The following is a 15,819-nucleotide window of genomic DNA, read 5'->3' on the forward strand; positions in this document are numbered from 1 at the left end:
CCTGCTTGTTCCAGCTCCTCATAAAGTGCCAAAATAAGACAAGACCCTGAGGTACCACCTGTCTAAACTGGCACAGTGGTGTCCTTCCTATAAGATCAGATCAGATCACTTTATTGGCCCTATACAATTTCTTGTATGAGGAATTTGTCTTTTCTCATATCCCAGCTTGCTCTCCATGAGACACCCAGACAGGGAGAGAAGCTGGGGGTCAGAGCGCAGGGTCAGCCATTGTACAGCACCCCTGGAGCAGCTGGGGTTAAGGGCCTTGCTCAGGGGCCCAATGGAGTAGGATTCCTCTGCCGGCCGCAGGATTTGAACCGGCAACCTTCCAGCCACAGGCACAGATCCTGAGCCACAGAGCCACCACTCTGCCCTGAAGTACCACCTGTCTAAACTGGCACAGCAGTGACCTTCCTGAAGTACCACCTGTCTAAACTGGCACAGCGGGACACCATTCTGTACCAGCTGCCAAGCTTCTGGCAGTGTGGCGTAGAGAGTATCAGAAGAATCGCAGCAGAGCTGAGTTCAGAATATTGCCATGCTGGTAGTACTTCGCTTTATTTCATTCAGAAGTGAGGAGGAGGGAGGGATGAGGGGTGAGAGGCGAAGGGTTAGGGGTTGCCGTGGATACCTCTGCTTGCGGCCGGCGTGAATCCGGAAGAAACTCCGCTTATTATTAAAGAGCTGACTGTTGAGACAGACACAACGGAGAGCGAGAGAGGTAAGGGGCCAGGCGGAGATACAGAGAGCAGAGGAAACGAGGGAGAGAGACGGAGGGAAGGGAGGCAGACTGGAGAGGGAAGAGAGCGCAGGGCGAGTGGAGAGCCCCCAAGAGTGAGAGAGCAGCACAGGGACAGAGGGGGGAGCCGCGGGATGTCCCCCACTCTTCACTCGGGCCCCCTGAAGCCTCTTCAGCAGAAGATGCACTAAAGGAATGGAGGGGGTTCAGGAATCGCTCGATTCCATACCTCAGGCGCGCCCCCACTTTCATTTCAAAAATGAAACCCCATAACTAGCATCGCAAGCCACATCCAGCTCTTCAGCCACTATGGACGTGTGACACCCCAGAACCCCTGTGGTGTGTAAGAGCGCCCGCGTGACTCTGAGCATTACAGCAGACAAATACATGAACCCGCGGCCCTCCTGCTCCAAACCGCCCATCTTTGTCTATCCCACAGAAACAAGGACAACGGCAAAGAGCACAACTCCAGCAGGTCAGCTGGGAGACGGCTGTGCCGAGACCCCCCTCCCCCTTCACGAGCCCTGGGACTCCTCACAAACCTGCACTGGGTCTCCTCCTTCCTGTGAGTCAGCGTGGGGAGGGGATGGAGAGAGGAGGGAGAGAGACAGCATGAGGAATGGGCTGTCAGCTGCGAATGAGAACACATCGGCACAAAGACACAGACAACACATCGCACAGCAGCCCGTCAGGCCACAGGGCGTGAGGGCAGAGGGAGAGAGAGAGGGAATGAGTGAGGAAGAGTGAGAGTGAGAGAGTGAGAGAGGAAGAGTGCTGGAAACACAAAGTTTCAACAGGAAGGACAAACTTGGAGAACAGTTTTACGTAGTGTCCTTATGCCATGGCAACAGCTGGACAGAGCTGCTGCTGCACCTGTACTGGACACTGGACACTGGACACTGGACACTGGACACTGGACACTGGACACTGGACACTGGACACTGGACACTGGAGTCTCAGACCACCAGTGCCTTTGTGAGACGCACATCCTGGCTGAGGAACCCAGTCCTTATGGACACCCGCAAGCATCCTTTATTTTTCCTGAAAGGAGTCCTGTAGGATACTTTCAACGAAGCAGAGAGTGTGATTCCTGGCAAAGGCACCCTGGTGAGGCGCTGGACCACCCAGCAACTGAAGCGAACGGCCTCCTCTCTCCCAACCCTGTGCTGTGTGAGGTGTGCAGGGCGGCTGCGTACCTGTCCCCCGGCAGGCAGGGGGAGCCATAGGGCCGGAGCCCGGACAGCAGGGTGTGGTGCGAGATCGGCAGGACCTTCTTGGCACTGCGCTGTCTCTGCAGGTGGCTGAACAGCACCGTGAGCTCCCTGCGCACAGACACGATCGCGCCAACAGCCGCCACACAGCGGAGCAAAGCAACAAAAAGTCAAATTAAACAGCAGGCACAACTGAACCCAGACCTGAAAGGACAAAGACAGGGTTTCCACTGCCAGGGAGGGAAATCATGAGCTCACTTCTCAATGAAAAGGGCTCTGTGCTTTCAGACTCTGTAGACTTCAGTGCTCAGTGCCCTAGGGGCTGAGTCACACCGGACTTCCCTTCAGGGCTAGAAACCCAGTCTTTTTAAACAAGCTCGACAGAAATAAAGAGAATCAGAAAAAAGCCAGCTGAACAGAATACAAATAATAACAAAATAATAATGATAACAATAATCATAATGATGATGGTGATGCTGATGATTAGGAACACAATGATGATGAAGGTGATGGCAATGAAGATGATATAAGGTGTTCGTGTGTTGCTGTTTGCGATCTTGATCGTGTCAGGCAGCGGGTGGCCTGCACCGTGTCAGGCTGCTCAACAGAGGGCGCTGGCGCGCAGCACACATGGCTGTAACAGGAGAGCCTTTGTACCTCTGTGTGCCTGGAAACGTACCCTGTGCTCAGAGCTGCTGCCAGGGGCTGCAGGGAGAAGTAAGAGGGACCCATTGTGTGGGTGCTCCTCAGCCTCGTGAGCTCACACGAGTGACGCCCTGCGGGCTGCAGTCCCGCGGCACAGCCACCGAGAGCCACACCGAGCCCGTCTCACTGGCCTCTCTGACCTGCAGGTGTCCCGAGACGACCCTCTGACTCCTGCACCGGCGGGTACAGGCCGGGCGTCTGTGGCTGAGGCTGGGCTGAACCTGTGATCTCTCCCTCTGTCGTCCGCCTCCCGTTTCTGCGGGGTCTCTCAGACAGGGGCGGGCGAGCAGGGCGGCTCTGGGCGCTGGGTACCCACCTGAAGGAGGGCAGCATGCTGTCGTAGAAGTACCAGGTGGCGGTGAGGTAGGAGTGGTTGACATCGGTGGAGTAGAGCCGCCACGCTGCCTGCGGACACAGAGCACGCTCCGTTTACAGGAGCTCGTTAACAATTACTCCTCGCAGAGCAGGAAGCAGACGCCAGCACCACACAGCTCACAATCAGAGAGCAGGAAGCAGACGCCAGCACTGTGGAGGTTATTATTACCTCCCGAGAGGTGAAGGGGAGAGACTGGGGCAGCACAGAGGGGCTCGGGCTCTGTTCCTGGGGCACCCAGCTACACAGCTGGTTGAACTAATTAACTGCAATATGTCTGACCTACCTGGAGGTGTTTCTTAGGTAAACCTCCCTGCAATGAAGTGAGGATTTTTGAGCAGTCAACTGGAAAAGACCTTGACAAAAATTCTGTTTGTAATTTAACTCAACATCCAGGTCGGGACAGAAACCAGACTCCAGGCCCTCCAGGAGTTCAAGAGCCCTGTTGGGGCAGAAGAAAGACCAGGGTGGACGTGCAAGGGCAGCTGACCACATCTTTGACCTTACTGACCCGCAGCGTCCCCCTGTCTCCTGGGCTCAATATTCTGGCCAGCATGCCTTACACTGAGCTTCAGCGCCAGCAGGCCCATACCTGGATGAGGTTGGCAGCTGGCATGCGTCTCTTCTCGAAGTGCTTCTGCCGGTGCTGCTCCTGCACCTTCAGGGCGAAGCCGGAGCCCAGGATGCCCTAGCAGAGAGAGGGGCAGGAGACCGTGAGGACCCCACTGCCAGCCCCCAGTGGGCATAACGGCGCTCAGGTCACCAGGACGACCGGCCACGGCAGAGCAGGGCGCCAACACTCACCGCTGGCAGAGCGAAGAACGACACTCCCAGCAGGGCGAAGCCAGCTGCCAGCACCCTGCCCAGCCACGTCCGCGGGGTCTTGTCGCCGTAGCCGATGGTGGTGAGCGTGATCTGAGCGCAGGTGGAGGGAGGGAGGGAGAGAGAGGCAGTTAGGCAGAGGCACGTGATCAGACAGCTCAGCCCAGTCACATCAGGAGAGGACGGAGTCTCTCTGGGGCGCAGGACTCACCGTCCCCCACCAGAGGGAGTCGGCGTAGGTGGAGAACTCGGTGTTGCTGTCCTTCTCTGCCAGGTAGACTAAGAAGGAGGCGAAGATGAGCACCAGGAAGCCGATGTACCAGGCGGTGATGAGCTCCTGGCCAGGGCAGGGGGTTAATATTATCAACAGCGAGCCAGTGTCACACTGTCACAACACCGCACAGCAGAGCTAGAAAACTCGTCATCAGTCAAGAAGTCAGCAGTGTGTTCCTGTCTCTCAGATGACGCAGGGAGGTAAGCTAACGGTCAGCAGTGTGTTCCTGTCTCTCAGATGACGAGGGGAGGTAAGCTAACGGTCAGCAGTGTGTTCCTGTCTCTCAGATGACGAGGGGAGGTAAGCTAACGGTCAGCAGTGTGTCCCTGTCTCTCAGATGACGAGGGGAGGTAAGCTAACGGTCAGCAGTGTGTCCCTGTCTCTCAGATGACGAGGGGAGGTAAGCTAACGGTCAGCAGTGTGTTCCTGTCTCTCAGATGACGAGGGGAGGTAAGCTAACGGTCAGCAGTGTGTCCCTGTCTCTCAGATGACGAGGGGAGGTAAGCTAACGGTCAGCAGTGTGTCCCTGTCTCTCAGATGACGAGGGGAGGTAAGCTAACGGTCAGCAGTGTGTCCCTGTCTCTCAGATGACGAGGGGAGGTAAGCTAACGGTCAGCAGTGTGTTCCTGTCTCTCAGATGACGAGGGGAGGTAAGCGAACGGTCAGCAGTGTGTAACGGTGTGAAACAGCGGCGGTGCTGTGTTCTCGCCTCGTCACCTTGCTGTGCGCGTACACCACGGAGCCCAGCAGCTTCCAGGTGCCCCCCCGCCGGTCCATTCGCACCATGCGCAGGATCTGCAGGAAGCGCATGCTGCGCAGCGCCGAGGTGGCGAAGATATTCCCCTGCGTGCCGGCCGCGATCACCGCCACCGACGCCACGAACACGATGAAGTCTGACACGTCGCACGCAGGAAGGACAGGACAGAACAGCATTAGTGCAGAGTGAGTGAGTGCACACGTACACACACACACACACACACACACACACACACACACACACACACACAGAGCCACACTTCACAGACACACACACACACGTGCACCACTGGCCCAGAAGGGGGAGGGGCTGACCTATGACACAGAAGGGCTTCCTGGCGAATCGCAGACGGCCCTGCCAGCCCCGGTAACGACAGCAACACCCCGCCGACCACACCCTGATGATGTACTCCAGCCCGAACACCACGATCATCACAAACTCCTGCAGATTCCAGGAGGGACAGCGGAGAGAAACAGCTCATGACAACGCACCCCTGACCCCGGCGCCATGGTTACAGACATCTGGGGAGAGGGGACAGGCTGTACCACACAACTCTGACCCCGGCGCCATGGTTACAGACATCTGGGGAGAGGGGACAGGCTGTACCACACAACTCTGACCCCGGCGCCATGGTTACAGACATCTGGGGAGAGGGGACAGGCTGTACCACGCACCCCTGACCCAGGCGCCATGGTGACAGACCAACAAAGGACATGAATTCGAGGGAGAGCAGGAATGTGTAAATGCTCTCTCGATTAAGCTCCATTACCACTAATCCCCGAGAAGGATATCTGACAGAAGAGATACTGTAAGTGGAGGCCTCTCTCTAGCTCTGTGGATCTGCGGAGGTCGGAGGGGACTCCTCTGGGACTCCAGCTGGCCTGTCTAACGGACCTGGCTGGAGCTGGACAACACTGCTGGTCCGAGTGGACCTCCCACCCTGGGCCTGCAGCGTGGCGGGACAGAGCCAGAACTGCAGCAGGACGCTGTCCCGGAGCAGCTGTCTCCCGGGCCCAACCCAGCGGGCCCCCTGAAATACGGAACCAAATTCCAGAATCGCAAGCAGAGGATGGTGGCTACACTTCCTGTCCACACAGCTGAAACAGAGGAGGTGCAGGGGTACAGGCCAAAGGGTCTGCTAAGCTCTGCAGAGCCTTGCTGACCAACAGGAGGCGCTCTTTCACTCAGAGGGGCGATGATCCTGGGAGAATCCACTGGACAAGGGAGGATCTGGGCTTGGTTTCCTTCAGCAACTAAGTGAGGAGGACGGACCCAGAGGAACTATTCTGTGTTTCTAATTTTTGACCCCTTCCATGTTCTCAATGTTCTCAGTTTTCAAACGTGGCTCTCTCACCAGGATGAAGAGCCCCTCGTTGGCGAACTTCTGGTGCTCGGGGATGGTGGAGAAGACGGAGAGCACCAGACAGCCGAACACCAGCAGGAAACTGGGGAAACACATGGAGAATTCAGACGTAAGGATCTGCGGTACACACACCCTACACACCCCACACAGGCAATCACCCGTCACAGAGACAGGGGTGCAGACTCACCCCATCAGTTCCCCATGAGTTCTGATTACAGATAACCAGGACATTCTCTCCAGCTGCTGCACACTCTCCTGCTCACAGAGCTCCCAAGAATCCTGTGCAGCGAAAAAGACCCGACTCCCAGTGCAGAGCACTCGGATGTTCTTCAGGATTTACAGTGCTGTCCATCGGACGTGCATGGCACAGTAGACTGCACAGACAGATGAATCATGCAAAATTAATTGTCTCAGCAGTCGGCAGCTGATAATACTTTAAACGCATCACAGTGCTGTTCAATGGGAGTCTGATTGGTTATCCCACATGCTGTACCCAGAGGCTGAGGACAGGGGAAAGACTTCACCCACTGCAAACCCATCCCCTCTACTTTTCACACCTGTACTTGGAATCCTGGGGCTGGCTGCTCTGAATAATGGGAAAAGACAGGCGCCTTCGAACGACCCCATGAGACTGACCCACCTAACAAGCCGTTAAGAGAAGAGCTCGCGGAGGAGTGAAGATTGGGTTTGAAAGTATGTCTGGGCAGCGGCAGGAAGAGTGATCTTTTACTAGTCTGCAGACATGCTGTCTCGTCAATGCCCTGGAATTAAAATCCATCAATATTTAAGGCAATTATGTTGGTCCGGAGAAAAGCGCCTTCTCAGCATCTATAAGCAGCATGAGGGCATCAGACAGCAGCATGAATCAGACACTTGTTTTCAAACAAGTGCCACTCAGTGGGGATGTGAACCAGTGCAACAGTAGGCCAGTAGACCACACCATTAATCTACTACTATTATCATTATTAGAACGATTAGCAATAATGACAGCAGAAATATAACTGCGTCGACGTTTGACAGCAAGTTCGTCATAATAATAATCCAATACCAGCTTCCTGTTAACACTGCAGAATTTGTCAGGGCTAACAGGTCTGTTGTTGTGTTAATGTGAAAAGCCAAACACTCCAACATGTAATGAAACCTTCAGGCAGCTAAATCAATAAGAGCCGTTTCTTGTGCAAAAGAGTTCAGTGGGTTGGTAGCTGTCCCACACCAGGACTCCCATGATCCCTGGTTTGGTCAGACACTGGCAGCAGCTCTATTCCTTTCCCCATGGCTGCCCATCACACTAGACTGTCAGTCTGTGTGCTCACTGGACAGTACTGACCATTACACTGGACTGACATTCTGAGTGTGTGTGCTCACTGGACAGTACTGACCATCACACTGACAGGGTTGGGACACTCCTCTGAGTCCTGTCAGTGTTCGGGACACTCCTCTGAGTCCTGTCGGGGGTGGGACACTCCTTTGATCCCAACAACGTACATAGTCATTCTTCTCGGAACTGATCCCAGAGCAAGTCTATCCTCATTGGAGTATAGTGACCAATATCTTACACAATACTCCACATGAGGCCTTATTAGTAAAATATACAATTTGTACCACAACATTCTTTCATTTACATTCTTTCCTTTCAACTAAATATCTTCAACTAAATAATACATTCTGTTTGCCTAAATGGCTTCTGCCAGGTGCTTGTCCAGTTTTTGTCTTAAACTTTTGGAACTTCCTTTGCAGATTCTCAGCTGCGTGTGTGCGTGGGTGCGTGCATGCTGGGAGTCTGGTACAAACTCAGACCGGAGCAATCAGGAAATTAAGATCTTGTGTGTTGATCGTGAGTTTCAGCTGGGAAGCTACTTGCTTAGGTGAGACCCTCAGCTTTACTCAGCCACTTGACCCACTTGGTCAAAAAAGTCAATCGAATGAGCCAAACAACAACATCAGCAACATTCCCTCCGGGGGTGAAGCACATTATTGCAGCTTTCTGGTCTCTGGACGCAGCATTAGAGACATTGAAAACACACAGAAGTCTGGTGAGTGACTGCCTAGCGAAGAGCAGCAAATACCCCCAGGGATTTTCTCAAGGGAACAGGACCAATTCACTGATGATAAACATGTAACACAAGCCTTGACAGAGTCTGAGTGTCAAGAAGAACAGAAGTACATTCCTCCTACAGACCAGGGTGGGAGACAGAAGAGAATCCGCTCTGTGTCTGCTCTAGACCCCGTGTCTTCTCTCTCCCTGCGCCACAGGCAGCAGGCTGGACAGCACGTGAAAGATCGGGATCAGCAGATCCTAGAAGCCCAGAGTTCGATCCTCTGCTGTGCAAACGTTTTAGACAAAAGCAGGAAGTGCAATAGGAGTTTGGAGCATCAACGATTTACTCAAAACCCCCACGAGAATGTTATTTGTGCCGTCGTGCCAGCTGGAGCTAATACAGCTCAGGCTGGTGAGAAGACTCCAGGCCTGGCATTTAACGTCTGCAGCTCTCAAACAGCCCGCAGGTACAGTAAACTCCACAGCAGCAGCCTGTATGAATGTTGTAGCGGATGCAACATGTTTACCACTCAGGTCCAGCTGCCTTACGACCAAATGTTTCTCATCAGCAGCATCGTCCATTCCCCTCTATATAAAAGACCACCTTGTGATCCAAAATACAGATAATGGGGATTAACTGGCACCTCAAATCCAAATGCCTACAATTTCAATAGCGGCTCACTGTGGAATTGTGTTGCTGTATAAGGAAGGAAAAGCTCTCACAGCCTGGACCTGAGCTGCGCGGCCCCTGTCTCACCCTGCTGCACAGCGGTGTGCGTGTCATGCGCAGCGGAGAGTCATGTGCACCTGTTCCCCATGGCGTGAGGCTGAGGTCACACGGCTTTTCTGGCTCCTGCCCCTCTCTCTGTCCGCTGGTACCCTGTCACCGCGGCAACCTCAGCGCAGCTCCAGGTGTCGAGCGTGCCAGCCCCATCCCGTGGGGCCCGGTGAGTCTCGGTGCCCACTAGCCCACTCCGCTTCGTGCGCCAGCAACACCGGCGCCAATGAGGCCTCTGTCTCATTGACCTACGGTCAGACCGCTCCACGGCAGGGGTGGGGCTGGGCAGTCTGCCCCACAGATCCCGGCAGCAGGGCAGGAGCGATGCCGCAGCGCTCAGGTGCACAGCGGCTCAGAGGCACGAGCCACTTCCATCAACATTCCGGGAGCCTGCCGTCCCCCCCCACTCCTCGCACCCCTGGGGTCCGCGCCCGGCGCTCGGCACGGTGCAGAGCGGCCGGTGATTGATGTCCCTCACCTCTGCTCACACTGCAGGTGGAACACGAGAGAGAGACAAACACAGCGGACTTGAAGGAAGGGGGGGGAACCCTGACGTCTCAGCTTAGGAAAAGAAAGAGCAGAATCCTGCTGACGCTCGGGAACAGGAGAGCGCAAGGAGGGAGCGGGATGCTGTGGCAGCAGATGGAGAGGAAAGCCAGAGACGGAAAAGCGCTGTCCCACACTCCCTGCCTGCTTCCGACCACGGCCTCTCCCACACGGCAGGACTCTGGAGAGGGTGCGGACTGTGACAGCGCAGCACCAGGGCGAGTGTGGGAGTGACGGCCTGTAGGTGGTCCACTCCCAGAGAGTGGGGCCACTCAAGACGCAGGGATCCACTCCCAGAGAGTGGGGCCACTCGAGACGCAGGGATCCACTCCCAGAGAGTGGGGCCACTCGAGACGCAGGGATCCACTCCCAGAGAGTGGGGCCACTCGAGACGCAGGGATCCACTCCCAGAGAGTGGGGCCACTCGAGACGCAGGGATCCACTCCCAGAGAGTGGGGCCACTCGAGACGCTGGGATCCACTCCCAGAGAGTGGGGTCGCTCGAGACGCAGGGATCCACTCCCAGAGAGCGGGGGTGCTCGAGACGCAGGGATCCACTCCCAGAGAGTGGGGTCGCTCGAGAAGCAGGGATCCACTCCCAGAGAGCGGGGGCGCTCGAGACGCAGGGATCCACTCCCAGAGAGTGGGGTCGCTCGAGAAGCAGGGATCCACTCCCAGAGAGCGGGGCCACTCGAGACGTAGGGATCCACTCCCAGAGAGTGGGGCCACTCGAGACGTAGGGATCCACTCCCAGAGAGTGGGGCCACTCGAGACGCAGGGATCCACTCCCAGAGAGTGGGGTCGCTCGAGACGCAGGGATCCACTCCCAGAGAGTGGGGCCACTCGAGACGTAGGGATCCACTCCCAGAGAGTGGGGCCACTCGAGACGCAGGGATCCACTCCCAGAGAGTGGGGTCGCTCGAGACGCAGGGATCCACTCCCAGAGAGTGGGGCCACTCGAGACGTAGGGATCCACTCCCAGAGAGTGGGGTCGCTCGAGACGCAGGGATCCACTCCCAGAGAGCGGGGGCGCTCGAGACGCAGGGATCTGCTCTGACACGGAGACCTACTCTGAGAGAGCAGGGCCGCTCACAATGTGGGGATCCACTCCAAAAAAAAAGCAAGGCCGCTCCAGATCTGGGGATCCAGTTCGAGAGAGCAGCAATGCTAGGGCAAGACCTCTGTGATACAGCACGGGCCTGAAAACACATCTACAGCTTCGTTTCTGAACCCGTCCAGGCCCCGGTACTGTACTAACTCAAACCTGGAAAGGCTCAGCCTGCTCCGCAAAGCGAGTCTCTGTTAAAGATACAATCTGCTGGAGCTCTTCCTGGAAGGAAGGCGGGACATGTGGGGATTTTTTAATGTAATCATCAAAAAAATAAATAAAACGGGAATCTGGGACGAACTATTGAGCGGGTTGGAAATAGTTCTTACTGATTTTGCAAATCTAAAGTTAGACTGTCACAACAAGGTGGTATCAACTGACCAACACAGCAGAAATGTGCCTGCAGCAGCTAAGGTTACACACGCACATACGCAATCATGCACACACGTGCACACCAGCCCTCAGCTCCGGGACGAGTGCAGGCAGCAGCAACATGAACATGAGCCAGCACCTCCTGCTGCACATCCAGGCAGGAATGACCCATCCCGCCCCTGCAGGCCCACAGTCGGGTCATCTCATTAGCCGTCTCACAGATACAGGCATTGCACTTCGAAGATGAGCAGAAGCTGGTTCAAAGCCTCGTTCAAGAAATCTTAATTCCAGTTACTGGTGCACTGCTAGAAGACGAGCATCGTCGCGGGTGAAGGGCAGACAGTCGGGGCCCGGGGGCAGGTGTGTCTCATCAGCAGAACCTGACACCTCCCGCAGACCCGCGGGACAGCGCCGGCTCCCTTCAGCTCGTCTCGGCCGGCCCTTCCCATCCCCATCCCGCGACACGCGTCCCAATCCCTCCCTGTCGAACCCCTCGGAACGCAGCCCAGAAAGCGAGTTCGTACAGGCCTGGTAGTCAGTGGCTTGGGACCAATCGTGTCAATTAAAGATTTAATTAAGCCGTTAAGAGGTTGGGGAGGAGTGAATTCCTCTTGGGAATCCAATTTTCCCAGGTTTCTTCCAGACTGTTATCTCATCATCGGAAATGATCCAATTACCCTCACATAAAATATAAAACAAGCTACTACTGTTCACAAGGCACAACATCTTCCCACTCTTTGCACCCAGGCAAAAATAGTTCTTACTACGACATTATTTCACAGTATCCTATTGCATGCAGGCTGTAAATAATTTATTGTCTTAAACGGGAAGCAATTAGAGGTGAATGGATTAGTTGGAATTAATTGGGGTTAATTAGCTAATGTGGTTTAAAGGAGATTTTTATTCAGCTTTAATTCCTGACATGTTGTGTACTCTTGTACATTTGGAGAAGAACAACATCGGAGCACTTGCCTTCCTGCTGAGCCTGGGACAGGCTGTGTAGGCAGTAATGGGCATTTTGGCTCCAAATCAGCTTTGCAAATTGAGTGTATTAATTGTTCAGTAGAAGAGGAAAGACTTGTACAACATCTTAAAAACATCTGAGCATTTTATTAAAAGAACAAGGACAATCAGTTTCTCTCCTCTCTCCCACAGACTGACCGCTCTCCAACGGACTGACCACATTCCTCTACACAGACTGACCGCTGTCCTCTCCCACAGACTGACCACATTCCTCTACACAGACTGAGCGCTGTCCTCTCTCACAGACTGAGCCTCTCCCACAGACTGACCCTTTCCCACAGACTGACCGCTGTCCTCTCCCACAGACTGAGCCTCTCCCACAGACTGACCGCTGTCCTCTCCCACAGACTGACCCTTTCCCACAGACTGACCGCTGTCCTCTCCCACAGACTGACCGCTGTCCTCTCCCACAGACTGACCGCTGTCCTCTCCCACAGACTGACCGCTGTCCTCTCCCACAGACTGCCATCACTTTCTAAGACAGAAGCTATCAGCTATCCTCCAGGCTGCTGTCCAGCTCCAGCACAAGTGTGCAGGCAGGAGACTGACTGGCTGCTGTCCAGCTAGACTGCGACCAGCTCGAACGAACACAAAAACTGACCAGTTCGATAAAAATAAAGAAAAGGGAGACATAACTCAAGTTTAAGAATCGTCAATTTGAATTAACTTATTTTATAAAACTCTGAAGATGAGAAAGAAGCGATTTAAAATTTTTGCTTTTGATGACAGGGGTGACCTCGGTCAGAGCACCCCGATATTATAAGAATAATACAGCTACCAACATGCAGCTAATTTGCTGTTTAAAAATATACTTACTGTAGCAGATTTAAAATGCCGATGGTATTGCTTTTATATCTGAATGTAGTAGAAAAAAAGGGCAACATGGCCTAAAAAAACATCTGGTGAGGCACTATAACAGACATGACCTAGGGAAATATTCCAAAAACACTCTCTATTCACACAGATATAGGTGTGTGTGTGAACAGGTAATAGGTATGTATACAAGAGTGTGTGTAAATACGTTATAGGTGTATACTGTATATAAGTGTGCGAGTAAATCTAATATCTATATCTAGATGCATGTGTAAATAGGTTATTGGTGTATATATAACTATTTATGTGTGCTAATAGGTTCTAGGTGTGTATGCAAGACTGTGTGTAAATAGGGTACAGGTACACATGTGTGTGTTAATAGATCTGTATCTAGAAGGGTGTGTAAAATAGGTCACGGGTGTGTACAAACGTGTGCGTAAATAAAAACACTGTCAGGTCTGATGTTAGTGAACTGGAATAGATCATCGCCTCACCATTATGAAGATGCAGTGACTGAGCTGGGCACACAGCTGCATGATGGGAAGCAGGACTGAACCCTCCAACCACACCAGCCAGCACTGTGCCAACCACACCAGCCAGCACTGCACTCTCACACTCCCGCCAGACCCTGCCCGGCTGCCCCCAGCTGCTCTCCTGACACCCCACCCCCACACCTCTTCCACACCAATTAGAGACAAAGTGCAGCATGAAGGCCAGAAGTGGGAGATAATACCCTCTCTCCTCAATTATTAATACGCTTCCATTCACTGCTGTCAGCACATCCCTCTCTCTCTCCACTCCTCCTCAGTGTACCCCCCTCTCTCTCTCTCCACTCCTCCTCGGCGTACCCCCCTCCCTCTCTCTCCACTCCTCCTCGGTGTACCCCCCTCCCTCTCTCTCCACTCCTCCTCGGTGTACCCCCCTCTCTCTCTCCACTCCTCCTCAGTGTACCCCCTCCCTCTCTCTGTCCACTCCTCCTCAGTGTACCCCTCTCTCTGTCCACTCCTCCTCAGCGTACCCCCCTCTCTCTCTCCACTCCTCCTCAGTGTACCCCTCTCTCTGTCCACTCCTCCTCAGCGTACCCCCCTCTCTCTCTCCACTCCTCCTCAGTGTACCCCTCTCTCTGTCCACTCCTCCTCAGTGTACCCCCCTCTCTCTCTCTCTCTCTCCACTCCTCCTCAGTGTACCCCCCTCTCTCTCTGTCCACTCCTCCTCAGCGTACCCCCCTCTCTCTCTGTCCACTCCTCCTCAGTGTACCCCCCTCTCTCTCTCTCTCTCCACTCCTCCTCAGTGTACCCCCCCTCTCTCTCTGTCCACTCCTCCTCAGCGTACCCCCCTCCCTCTCTCTCCACTCCTCCTCAGTGTACCCCTCTCTCTGTCCACTCCTCCTCAGTGTGCCCCTCTCTCTGTCCACTCCTCCTCAGTGTGCCCCTCTCTCTGTCCACTCCTCCTCAGTGTACCCCTCTCTCTGTCCACTCCTCCTCAGTGTGCCCCCCTCCCTCTCTCTCCACTCCTCCTCAGTGTACCCCTCTCTCTGTCCACTCCTCCTCAGTGTGCCCCTCTCTCTCAGCGCAGGAGAGAGTAACAGGGCAAGAGGGAAGGAGACTGAAGCGCATGAAGGAAGCTTAGGAAAGAGAATTGAAAGTTTAAATTCTTAAATTCTATAATAACACTTTCTAAAATTGTTACCTTCCTGTTACAAGTGATCTTTTTAAAAATAAGATCAAAGCTTAGATTCAACTGCCCAAGATCAAAGCTCTGCTCACAGAGAGGTTACTGACATCTGGACAGACTCCCTCACACCCTGCGACAGCCTCGCTTAGCGACTCCAGATAACCACATTAGGAGGTCCTGTGCGCGCAGATAACGTCAGTTTGGGACCACCATGTTGAGCAAAACGGTGCCCAGAGCCACGAATCTCTGCCACACAATCTGGGACACGTCAGCGCGCGCGGCGGCGCGGCGCGATCTCAGGTGCGCATTGAGAGCCGAGCGCCCGTCTCTGCGCTCACTGACGGGAGATCCACGAGGCTGGAGCCCACTCCCACCATCCTCCAAGAACAGGTCAGACAAGGGTCATGGGAAACATCTGTATCAGTGAAAACAATACTGAACACGCCCGAGGGCTGACTGGCTTCTCGACTGCCAGCCCCTTACTTTCGCCGCACGGGCAGGACTTCGGGAGAAAGCGCTCCCCCACTGGGGGACCACTGGGCCTCGCGAGACCGGTCCACCAGCACCAACAGGACTGGCTGCCCGCTAGGAAAATATCAGCTGCCCTCTGCCTACACCTCAGTTTACCCCTTAGTCTTAATACCCCACAGCACTTTCTGACAGAACATCGCTCTCCGCACCACAGTCTCTGGTGTCACCCCATCAGTCAGCCGGCCTGTCGATCGGTCAGTCTGTCGATCAATCAACCTGCCGGCCTGTCAGTTATTGTGTCACCCTGTCCGTCAGCCGGCCTGTCAATCAATCTGCTGGCCCGTCCGTTATGTCACCCAGTCCATCATCGTGCCGGTCAGTCAGGACCGCGCTGTGTTCGGAGCTTCAGCTCTTCCGGTGGGAAGGTACTGCCACAGAGGCCAGATAAGGCCGTCAGGCCTGCTTGTAGAGGAATAACAGCTGACCGCCAGGACAAGTCCCCTCAGAGAGCCTCCTTCCACCACCCCAAACTGCAAAAGAAGAGTCTGTGAATAATCTCTCCTCCAGGAGCTGGTGTCCCAGGTCACTCAGAGGCGAGGCAGCAACTGGAATTGTGGAGTCATTGACCGGAGCATAGACACGTCCAGTCAGAAGGCCAGTAACTCAGAACCACAGGTCAGAGGTCCAGTTGGGGGGCTGGTACCTCTGAACCACAGGTCAGATGTCCAGTCGGAGGGCCAGTATCTCTGAACC

At 54.5% G+C, this 15,819-nt stretch overlaps 1 protein-coding gene across 2 annotated transcripts in view; it reads right to left on the reverse strand.

Annotated features, from left to right (window-relative positions):
* kcnq4 (potassium voltage-gated channel, KQT-like subfamily, member 4) overlaps nt 1–15,819 on the reverse strand; it is a 38,642-nt gene that overhangs the window by 13,946 nt on the left and 8,877 nt on the right. Inside the window, exons 2-10 of one of the 2 annotated variants that reach the window (XM_088602437.1) lie at nt 6,236–6,326; nt 5,196–5,322; nt 4,842–5,017; nt 4,062–4,187; nt 3,833–3,943; nt 3,621–3,716; nt 2,972–3,060; nt 1,936–2,061; nt 1,282–1,302 (exon numbers count right to left, since the gene is read on the reverse strand). In XM_088602437.1, coding sequence (XP_088458563.1) covers nt 1,282–1,302; nt 1,936–2,061; nt 2,972–3,060; nt 3,621–3,716; nt 3,833–3,943; nt 4,062–4,187; nt 4,842–5,017; nt 5,196–5,322; nt 6,236–6,326 — 963 coding nt within the window. The remainder of the gene's footprint in view (nt 1–1,281; nt 1,303–1,935; nt 2,062–2,971; nt 3,061–3,620; nt 3,717–3,832; nt 3,944–4,061; nt 4,188–4,841; nt 5,018–5,195; nt 5,323–6,235; nt 6,327–15,819) is intronic. The other variant, XM_088602438.1, reaches the window with a different exon arrangement.

Source organism: Lepisosteus platostomus, chromosome 13, assembly GCF_059453375.1.
Source record: "Lepisosteus platostomus isolate fLepPlt1 chromosome 13, fLepPlt1.hap1, whole genome shotgun sequence".
NCBI lineage: Eukaryota > Metazoa > Chordata > Actinopteri > Semionotiformes > Lepisosteidae > Lepisosteus > Lepisosteus platostomus.